Source organism: Vipera ursinii (genome assembly GCF_947247035.1).
Source record: "Vipera ursinii genome assembly, chromosome: 4".
Taxonomy (NCBI): Eukaryota; Metazoa; Chordata; class Lepidosauria; order Squamata; family Viperidae; genus Vipera; species Vipera ursinii.
The window spans coordinates 16,943,552-16,954,711 of NC_139514.1; the positions used below are offsets into that span (position 1 = coordinate 16,943,552).

The 11,160-nt window shown below is 38.7% G+C and overlaps 1 protein-coding gene across 1 annotated transcript; it reads right to left on the minus strand.

Moving 5' to 3' along the window:
• Nucleotides 1-1,070: 1,070 nt before the first annotated feature.
• LOC310640392 (THO complex subunit 4-like) lies at nt 1,071-3,553 on the minus strand (the record flags this gene model as incomplete). Its single annotated transcript, XM_083362601.1, has 2 exons — nt 1,071-1,705; nt 3,471-3,553. The coding sequence occupies 2 exons, from the start codon at nt 3,551-3,553 to the stop codon at nt 1,258-1,260; spliced, it is 531 nt and encodes a 176-aa protein (XP_083218727.1). The 3' UTR covers nt 1,071-1,257.
• Nucleotides 3,554-11,160: the final 7,607 nt, after the last annotated feature.

An 11,160-nucleotide genomic window follows, 5' to 3' on the forward strand; every position in this document is an offset into this window, starting at 1 on the left:
CCTTGTGCCTTAACCACGACATATGGCTCTCAGCCTAGATTTAGTAGCCCTAATTCTAGCAGATTCATTCATATCTTAATTTTCTGATAACTTTCCACCTAACCAACTGCTAATCTTTTCACTCTTGTTCTTCATGCTATCTCCAGCCTTTTGATTTAACATTTTAGACTGAGAAAGTGGGATTAAGAAGAGAACCAAAATTTACCCGGTAATCTAATTTTTTTTATTTATCCAGGAGTAAGATTTATAAACGTGATAAGTGTATCATCAAATTGCTTTGTCACAGTAGAACAATGGCTCAAATCAGAAGTTAGTAATATTAGTGTGATGGAAACAATGGTCTAGATCAGGGGTCTTCAAACTTGGGCCTTTTATGATTTGTGGACTTCAATTCCCAGAATTCCTCAGCCAGACACGCAATTCTGGGAGTTGAAGTCCACAAGTCATAATAGGGCCAAGTTTGAAGACCCCTGCACTAAAATAAATGTAACTGATACATTATTTATTTTATTCACAGTATGTGTGGTCTTTCTGTCCAGTGTATCAACAATGATAGAATTTCATAACTTCATAATGGAAATATCGTAGCTGCTGTAATTGCATTTGATGCTAAGACACAAATACCTAAGGATAGGATTTCCATTGTGGCATCACAGTATGTGTGTCATCATTTTGGCCTTTGCTAGCCCAGAAAACAATTATGGTAGCCAAAAATAAAATCATAAAACACAGAGTTAAAAATCTATCAAAATAGTTACAATAAAGTACTGATGTACATGAGTGGTAGAAAAGAGATCTTGATTCCATTTATTGGAAGAATAAAATGTGAGGCTGAGAACAACTTCTTATGTAGCATCTGAAAGATTCCTGAAAGAAAGATAGTTCTTAAAGTACCTGTTTTACTGACTCTAATATCCAGACAAGTTCATACATTTCAAAGGCCCTATTCTAACTGTGACTAAATTTGGATCATTTGAAAAGAAGAAAGTATTTTTGTAGACTTTTATAAGAAACTTTACATTGTAAAACTACGGTAAATGTCAAAGCAAAGGAGTAAAGTATTTTTTTTTTCTGTTTCAGAATTTTTAAAAAAGAAAGAAACCTTTACATGAGTTTAAAACCTATTTCAAAACATAAAAGTAAAACAAATTCCATTCTTGATATTAGTAGCCGCTGCTATACACCCTTTCCCTCCCACTAGGGAGCATGGAATGAGATGTCCGCAGTCCTTTCCACGCATGTGATGCATCATCAGATTTAACTGGTGTCCATCCTAGCATTATAAGCATCCAACTGTGAATCCAATTCTTCTGCAGAGAGCTGCTGTTTGGAACTCCTACCAGCCCCTCTGCCTCTGCCTCTATTGCCACGACTGCCTCGTCTGTTGCCACCGCCAAAGCCACCTGAGCCAGCACGGTTTCTTGTCATACCTCCTCTATTTACACTCTGTATTGGTCTCCTCTGTGTATCTATCTGTGATGTAACCAGCTGAATCTTCATGGGACGTCCATCCAAAGGAACACAATTGTATTGCTTCATAGCCTTCAGAGCATCAGCTTTCCTCTCAAAATGGACATCTGCAGTACCTAGACTACGTCCAGAACGATCATAGTGTACTGCTGCCTTCTTCAGTGTCCCAAATTCTGCAAAAAGTATTATTTCTTTAAAAACAATTTCTTGAAACAATCCCTGAAGGAACTGGAATCTGGAGAAAACACACTATTAGAAATAGGAACTTTGAACATTTTATCAGGATGCAGATAAACCCTGTATGACTTTTTAAAGTTACTCTTTAAAACTATCATTCATTTATATAGATAGTCCTTGACTTACAACCTTTTGTTTAGTGACCAAAGTTACAACAGTATTAAAAAAGTGATTTACAACCAGTACTCACACTTACTAGTATTGCAGCATTCCCATGGTCACATGATCAAAACCCTGAAAATTCAGGCACTCGGCAATTGACACGTGATCCCCATTCACGATGTTCTCAACCAGCTTCTGACAAGCAAAGTCAATGGGGGAAGCCGAATTGCTTAACGACCATTGATTCAATTACCTGAGTTATTCACTTAAGAACCATGGGCCAAGGGTAGGCAACCTTGGCTCTTTTATTTATTTTTATTTTTTTATTTTAATTCCATTTATATCCCGCCCTTCTCCAAAGACTCAGGGCGGCTTACAAGCTTAGCAGTAGCCTTCATTCTATGTATATGCCTTCAGAAAAACTCAGCTATTCTGGCTCAGGAATTCTGGGAGTTTAAGTCCAGAAGTCATAAAAGAGCCAAGGTTGCCTACCTCTGACCATGGCAAAAAAGATTGCAAAATGAGATATAACTCACTTAACAATGGCTTGGTTGACAATGTAAATTCTGGTCCCGATCATAAATCAAGGACTACCTGTACACATTGTGAACAGGATTTTTAAGTATAACTATAACGATATATGATTGTCATTGAAATAACTGTTGAACTCACAAGGAAAAGCAATTGCCCTGTTTTTGACTAATCTTCTGGATTCTGGTTAATAGGGTTAATAATAATATGGTTAATTCAAGCAATTCTTCATATCTGCTAAAAGAAAACTGGAGTTGGAATAGTTATTAGTAACTGAAAACTAAATAATTTATCTACCACTTTATACATTTTAAGTTATTTCATATCAAAATATAGAACTAATAAATTCTACAGCATTATATACACCCTTACTCTACCTGATCTAAGAATGGAAGAGAATCAATAGAGATCTTCTCCTGATAAAATCTAGACTTGTTTAACATACAATGCAGGTTGGGAATTATGGAAGTTGTAGTCTAACAATTAGGGAAGAATGAAGTAGGCAGTACTTATTAAATTGAACCAACTGTCCACCTGATTCAGTGTGAGGCAGCTTCATATATTCATTGAAGTGTGGAAGTCTCACATTGTTTTTTAAACTAAATCATTGTAGGGCTCAGCCACCAATACTCTCATCTGAATCAAAGCAAGTAAGAGTTTAACTATTTAGCACAGTGACCTCAGCCAAGTAATGAAGATGTCTGGGAAGACACTGTGATTAAAAGTATCAAAGGCTGCTGGAGCTGTTCTCCCTCTCTTTGTCCCCACCCCCTCATCAGGATGACCATCTGTCCTAAAATAAGATCTGAATCCAGATTAATCACTGCATTTGTTAAGACTAGAGTCACTACTTGTTTATCAAAACTGCCTTTATCACTTTGACTTGCGTTTTGTTTTTTGACTTGCGTTTTGTTGAGGTTCATAAACTGAAAGTGATATCAGAGAAATAATCCTGATGGTGGAATGGACAACTCAGTATGTGTACATCAGGATTTCAATCAGTGCAAAAATATACGTATATATTTCAGTCTTGAAAATATTGACATCTAAGTTTTAGCTATTCCAACGTCAGGTTTTCTACGAGAGGTTTTCTACTTGAGCTCTTGTAAGAAGCTTTCTTGGATGTTTACTTGAAAACATATTGGAGGCTACCTGTTTTGGTAATGATTACTGCCCTATAGTAGTCATGACTCTCCATGATAATGATTGTCATGTTGCCTCTAAGTCAGGGGTAGGCAACCTTGGCTCTTTTATGACTCGTGGACTTCAACTGCTGGCTCAGAAATTCTGGGAGTTGCAGTCCACAAGTCATAAAAGAGCCAAGGTTGCCTACCCCTGCTCTAAGTGAAACCAATGCCACTTACATTATAGCTGTCTTCAGGTCTGTTTATCTTTTAAAACTCTCCAGAAAACCAGAGGGTCTCAGCAGTGCTAGAGTGGGCACTGAGGGCAAATGCTTCAACGGATCACTTTTAACATGCCTCTTTTACTGCGATTAGTAGGCATGTACACATCAAAACTCAAATTGTGCAATACACTTGCATACTGTAACCCCAATTTGTTTATATGAAGGAAAAACCTGGATCTAATTTGATAATGACTAAGTTACTTTTCAATGAATTAGCTCTGGATCTAATCTAGTATTTTAGAGTATTCATTCATTTGCTTTCCTTTAACACAGGACGCTTCACTGCACCATGATTTATACTTGATTAAGTTGTTATGGGCAAGATAAAATTATTTTCTAGATCCTGAAAGAGCACAGGGTGCATCAGCTGGTCTCTCTTGATCTATCTAAAGTCCTTTCCATAAGAGAGCCCTGGAACAAAGTATATTTCAAGCAAAACACCATTATTTGTCATCCTCTTTGAAGCCTGCCTTAAGGAGCAGTAGGAGTCCAATGGTTTCAAAGAATGTCTTCTGTTCTATGAAGTATTAATTAAAGGACAACTAAAGATCTATTAATATTGTACTCAATATTTTCCCAAAAGAACTGCACTCATGGGTAGACAACCATACCTACTCTGAAAAGTGCAATTTATTTTAGCTTAATTCAGCTGGTTTCCTAAGGGAAAAAAGCATATTATAGGGATTAGGAGTTAAATTTAGCCCTGATCTTTCGTGGGTTGTAAGTGACCTGAGAAAGTTAAAAATGCATTCAAATTTACAGTGACATTCTATGTATTTAAATTGTGAAATGCTAAATAACTTCAGGAGTTAGAACTATACAGTTGATCCATTAATGTTGATCAATAATGCTATTTTATTTATTTTTTGTTATTTTCACAAAAATATATTTAAACATTGTCGTTAAATGAATCCCTCTTTAAAATTTAATTGACATATTTTTTTCCTCTTTTTTAAAGATTTAATTTATCTAAATCTCACAATGCCTTTCCAGTTTCTATTGTATAACTACCACTGTACTTGGTTATTCTCTGTATTTTATAAAGTATTATTTATATTTTATAACTGAATGAAACAACTTGAAAAAATATTTTGCACAAGACTTCATTATATAATAAACCACAAAAGAGATGTGTCAATTCTCATACTGACTCAGTACAAAGTTGATATTCCAAACCAACAATTTCAATATACAGACATTATTGTATTTTGCTTATTGCTCTCGGCAAACATTGCCATTTTTTTATAAGATCCTCCAGTGTAGCATTCTAAGCTCAGATGATGATTAGCATGTTTTAGCAATAAAGTATTTTTTAATTAAGGTATATACTTTGGGTTTTTTTTAAACATAAATGCTATTACACACTTAATAGACTACAGTATAGTGTAAACATAACTTTTCTATGCATTGGGAAAACAACAAATTTGTGTAACTTGCTTTATTGCAGTATTTGCTCTATTGCCATGGTCTGGAACAAAACTAGCAGTATCTTCAAGGTATACCAGCATAGGTATTTCGAATTCTTTATCTGAATTTCAGAATTGCAAATGCAATTATTTTATTACTGAAGCAGTAATAAATACATTAGGAATTATGTTTCTCCATATTTTTTGTCTAGTTCTACATTTTCTACAATTTATTATGGTTTACCCAAGTACTCGGAGGGATGCGGGGGCTCAGTGGGTTACAACGCTGAGCTTGTCGATCAGAAGGTCGGCAGTTTGGTGGGTCGAATCCCGAGTGGCACATAACAGAGTGAGCGCCTGTTACTCATCCAGCTTCTACCAACCTAGCAGTTCGAAAGCACGTAAAAATGCAAGTAGAAAAATAGGGACCACTACGGTGGGAAGGTAACAGCATTCTGTGCGCCTTTGGCATCTAGTCATGCCGGCCACATGGCCACGGAGACGTCCTCGGACAAGCACTGTCTCTTCAGCTTTGAAACGGAGATGAGCACCGGCCCCTAGAGTCAGAAATGACTAGTACGCATGTGCAGGGGAACCTTTACCTTTACCTTTACAAGTACTCAGAATACTAAGTTGTTGTGAATTTTTTGCAATAAACTCTTGCCATAAAAATGAAATTTTGTATAAATATATTAAACATAGACAATCTTCTGTACTCTCCTCAATATGTATATGTATGTGCACACATATATTCATATGTACATGTAGTGTTTGTATGTATGTATTTGTCCCTGTGTCTGTATATAGCTATGGGGAGAGAGAGAGAGAGAGAGAGAGAGAGAGAGAGAGAGAGAGAGAGAGAGAGAGAGAGAGAGAGAGAGAGAGAGAGAGAGAGAGAGAGAGAGAGAGAGAGATGGATAAATAGTGATGGATAGACAGATGAGAGATAGAAGATAGATAGATAGATAGATAGATAGATAGATAGATAGATAGATAGATAGATAGATAGATATCACACCCATTCTCATAATAATAAATGACTCTCATAATATGGATTTTTACAAATTCAGAACAGCAGAGAGAATCCAAAGTTTGTAAAAGTTCAAAACATATTTGATATCATATATTTTGGGGATGAAAGAAGGCCTATATGGAGTTAATAGTCAGTGCCCTTTATGTGCTGCTTTGGAAAGGAAAAAAAGCTGAAAGGCTAATAGAATAAATTATCCTAGAACAAGGAACGAAGGCACTCTAAACTGGAAAAAAATGTTTCAAATTCTATTTACATAGATCGCTTTTTTTCAATCTTGGCAATTTTAAGAAAAGTGGACTTCAACTCCCACTATGCTGGCTGGGAAATTGAAGTCCACACATCTTAAAGTTGCCAAGGTTAAAAAAAACACTGGCATACTGTAGACAGACACAGTGTACAAGCTGATTTTCTTTTGTGGCCAAGTCAAAGGCTGTTTCAGTTATGGTTATCAAAGTCCTACTCCTTCTATATTCCTAGCATTGAATTGGTGTTAAAATAATCAACTCTTGAAAATGTGCTAAAAATACACCTTCCAGTATTTGGACAAAATTATAGGTACTTTAAAATGAATACCCTATAAAATGCCAGGTTAGCAAAGGCTAACTTAATAATAGTAGAAGTGAGGAAATAACAAACTAAAGTTTTTTTTCATTTGGATGTCCATAGTGAATTATTCAATATCATTTACAAATACTGAATAGTTATATCCCTGGCATCACACCAACTATCACTCTACCATTTTGTTCTGATTTTTATTGATCATTTATTGGCAGTGGGATAATTTTTTTTTCAAAAAAAGAAAAGAAATGATTTGCTCGCAATGGGAGGAGGAAATTTTTCTAAGTCACACACAGACTGAAAGCATAACCTGATATCAAAAACATCTAAGACAGTTATTCATCAGTGCTGCCATTCAAATAGGATAATAAAGCATTGCTAATGTGATTAAGGTATTTACTTTCATGGTATTAAAAAACAAATTTAGCTAAACTAGATGTGTATGCATTTTAGGTCAATAAATAACAGCTGATAGTGACCTTGAAATATTCCATGTTTGCTTTGTACTTCTGCTGGGGAGTTTATTTTAAAATAGATAGCAAAAAACTTCAGCTATCTTTTTGGAGATAGATTAAAACATCGGCATTAAGAGTATGCAGAAACCCAGACTCAAATAAAGATCCAATTTTTTTAAAAAAAATACTTCTTTTGGTGTCATTTTGAATTGTCCAAAATTATTTCTGAAATTTTCTAGAGCCACTTTGCACCACTATGACAGAACTAGGAGATATACATTTAAATTAATGCTGTCTCAAATTTGTAGTACAAGTTCTCTTTCCCTCTTTTTCTAATTGATTCTCGATTGGCTTGAGAATTTCCTCTGAATTTGTCTTGTCTTTTAAATGTATTCTTAATTTTAAATTATTGTTTCATTGAAGGTACTGAAGGTACTGAATTCACATATCCCATCTGTAAATCCTGAAATGCTGTCTTCCATTGAAATGTGGAAAGCAAGGAAGTGACAGATTGCTGGAGACATGGCTATATAATGAAGAACAAGAGTTTCCATTTAATGCAAGGCCATTAATTCTTAACCGTGAACAAAGTCCAAGAATACACCAGGGACATCTATAAGGTAAAGGTAAAGGTAAAGGTAAAGGTTCCCCTGCACATGCGTGCTAGTGGATTCCGACTCTAGGGGCCGGTGCTCATCTCTGTTTCAAAGCCGAAGAGCCAGCACTTGTCCGAGGAAGTCTCCGTGGTCATGTGGCCAGTGATGACTGGACGCCAAAGGCGCATGGAACGCTGTTACTGTTGTGATTCAGGGTCAGCCTGTGGGTTCGGCAGTTGGGTCGGACGACTCCGAGGAGGAGGGGGGTGTTGAAGACCTTGCTGAGGGGGTTGAAGATCTTGCTGATGATTGCCCTCAGGCAGGCCCCTCCCACTTGGTCACCATGGAGACCCAGCTGTGTGAGCCTGACAGTGTGGATGAAGATGACCCACAGCTGGCCCTGTTCAAGGACGCCTGACGCAGGAGGCAGTCAAGTAGGAGTAAACAGAGGAAGGCAATGGGGCTTCTCGGAAGGAGGGAGAGAGAAGCCACGCCCTGAACTCTTTATAAAGGGAATGTGTGGGGAGGGCTGGTTTGCTGAAAGCAACTGCTCGGATAGTGTTTCAAAGCTCCTGTATCTTGGTTCGTGTCTTGTTTGTTTTTGTAGTAATAAATGTGGCAGACGTTATTCCAGCCTCTTGCCGTTTGTAAAGGGGTCGTCCCTGCTTTTGTTGCAGGGCCGGTAGCAGGCTGGTACAGAACAGTTACCTTCCCACCGTAGTGGTCCCTATTTTTCTACTTGTGTTTTTACGTGCTTTCAAACTGCTAGGTTGGCAGAAGCTGGGACAAGTAACAGGCGATCACTCTGTTATGCGGCACTCAGGATTCGACCTGCCAAACTGCCAACCTTCTGATCGACAAGCTCAGCTTCCTAACCCACTGAGCCACCACGTCCCTCATAAAGGGGACAAAGAAGGGTCAAAAAAGGTAAGATGTGCCTTTTTTATATACTCATTTGTGAGAAATTCACTGGGATTCTCTTCTCCGTTCAAGTAAATTTTGAAAGGAAGTTGAAATCAAACTGAAGAAAATAATGTACATGGAAAGGAAGAAAATCTCCTACTATTCAATCTTAGCTTCAGATGACTTTATTGAAATTATGACCATATTGTTGGTTTGGCATCAACCCAGAAAATAGTTTGCCACTGCCTTCTTCCAAACAATTTCCCCCAGTTGATTTCCCAAACAACTATTAAGTAGATCCAACCCTGTTCAGCCTTTTCAAGACCAATCTAGCTCTGCACATGCTATGACATAAAAGGTAAAGGTAAAGGTTCCCCTGCACATGTGTGCTAGTCGTTTCTATCTATCTTCTATCTCTCATCTGTCTATCCATCACTATTTATCCATCCATCTCTCTCTCTCTCTCTCTCTCTCTCTCTCTCTCTCTCTCTCTCTCTCTCTCTCTCTCTCTCTCTCTCTCTCTCTCTCCCGATAGCTATATACAGACACAGGGACAAATACATACATACAAACACTACATGTACATATGAATATATGTGTGCACGTACATATACATATTGAGGAGAGTACAGAAGATTGTCTATGTTTAATATATTTATACAAAATTTCATTTTTATGGCAAGAGTTTATTGCAAAAAATTCACAACAACTTAGTATTCTGAGTACTTGCAAAGGTAAAGGTAAAGGTTCCCCTGCACATGCGTACTAGTCATTTCCGACTCTAGGGGCCGGTGTTTCAAAGCCAAAGAGCCAGCGCTTGTCCGAGAACATCTCCGTGGTCATGTGGTCAGCATGACTAGACGCCAAAGGTGCACAGAATGCTGTTACCTTCCCACCGTAGTGGTCCCTATTTTTCTGCTTGCATTTTTGTGTGCTTTCGAACTGCTAGATTGGCAGAAGCTGGGACGAGTAACAGGTGCTCACTCTGCTATGCAGCACTCGGGATTCGACCCGCCAAACTGCCAACCTTCTGATCGACAAGCTCAGCGTCCTAAACCACTGAGCCACCGCGTCCCTTGTATGCTATGACATACACATTTACAATAACTTTGCATAGAAAGGCATGGCATTTAAGTGAGGCAGGGTGGGATAGGTAGGGAAGAGAATATATTCACTGCATAACTGATCATTCTCAGTTCCAACCAAGAACAGCTTCATTATGTTCAAAGCAAATCACAATGCTTTGTGAAGGAGCATCTAATGAACCTATGGAGGCAATTATAACTTTTTCACTTATTTTTATGGCAGGTGTTCATGGCCTTGGAAGACCTTCTGAGCTTCCATAAATGCCTTCAGTACCATCAATATTTTATGTTCTACTAATAGCACCCAATGGGGTGTTTGCAGCTCTGACACCTCCTCGTGATTGGAGTCTACTAGGCTCACCACTTTCTTCATGGCTTCCAATTCACAGCAGGTGGAGCAATGTCTTTCTATGACACTTGATGAGTGCTAAGAGGTATGCATATTTCTGGCACCCAACAGCATAACAGAAAGAAGACTGAGGCAATCTCTATAGCTTCCATTCCTGTCAAACTGCAGGGATGAGTAGAGCTTCATATTCGGAACCAAAGACAAGAAGAACACCACCTCTTTATTGAAATAATTGGGACCAGCAGGGGATATGCTCTGAAGCAGAAGTCACCAACCTTTTGATGCTGGCGGCCCGGAGGGAAAGGGAGCAGCTGGGAAATTTGCACATGCACACACATGTGCATTCAGAAACAGGGCCATGCACACCCACACAGGGCTAGCAGCCCTGTTTGTGTAGGCATAAAGGTGCTAGCCACCGCTTCTAGCCCCAAATGCATGTGCAAACGGCCATGCAATCCACATAGTGCTAGCGGCCCCATTTGCACATGTACTCAGGCACTAGCTCCCACCGCTCCTAGCTCCCATGTGCATGTGCAAATGTGCTGTACAACCCATGCACACACTAGTGGTCCCATTTGCACAGGCGTGCAGGCAGTAGCCAGCACCTCTAGATCTGCATGCATGTGCAAATGGGTCTGTGGGCACTAGTGCAAGTGGGGTTGAGTGCATGCACGTGTGTGTGCAATGGCCAGACTGTTCTGTGGCCCAGTGGCCAGTAGGCCACAGCCCAGTGCTGGGCTGCAGCCCATAGGTTGGGGACCTCTTCTCTGAAGGCTTTAGAAGCCTAAAGGAATAACCTTTTCTTCACCACAGTCCCCCTTTAAATACCTTTTGTGGCCATGGACCCTGGCTACAGATCACCAAAGCTTAACTCAAGATTTAAATCATAATATTTCTTCAAGCTTTTGTGGACCCCCAGGGGTCCAATGACTACAGGTTGAGAACCACTGGCTTGAAAGATCTGATAATCGACCATTTAGACATTGTATATAATAACATATAAAATAATCACAGCAAGAGCAAAATA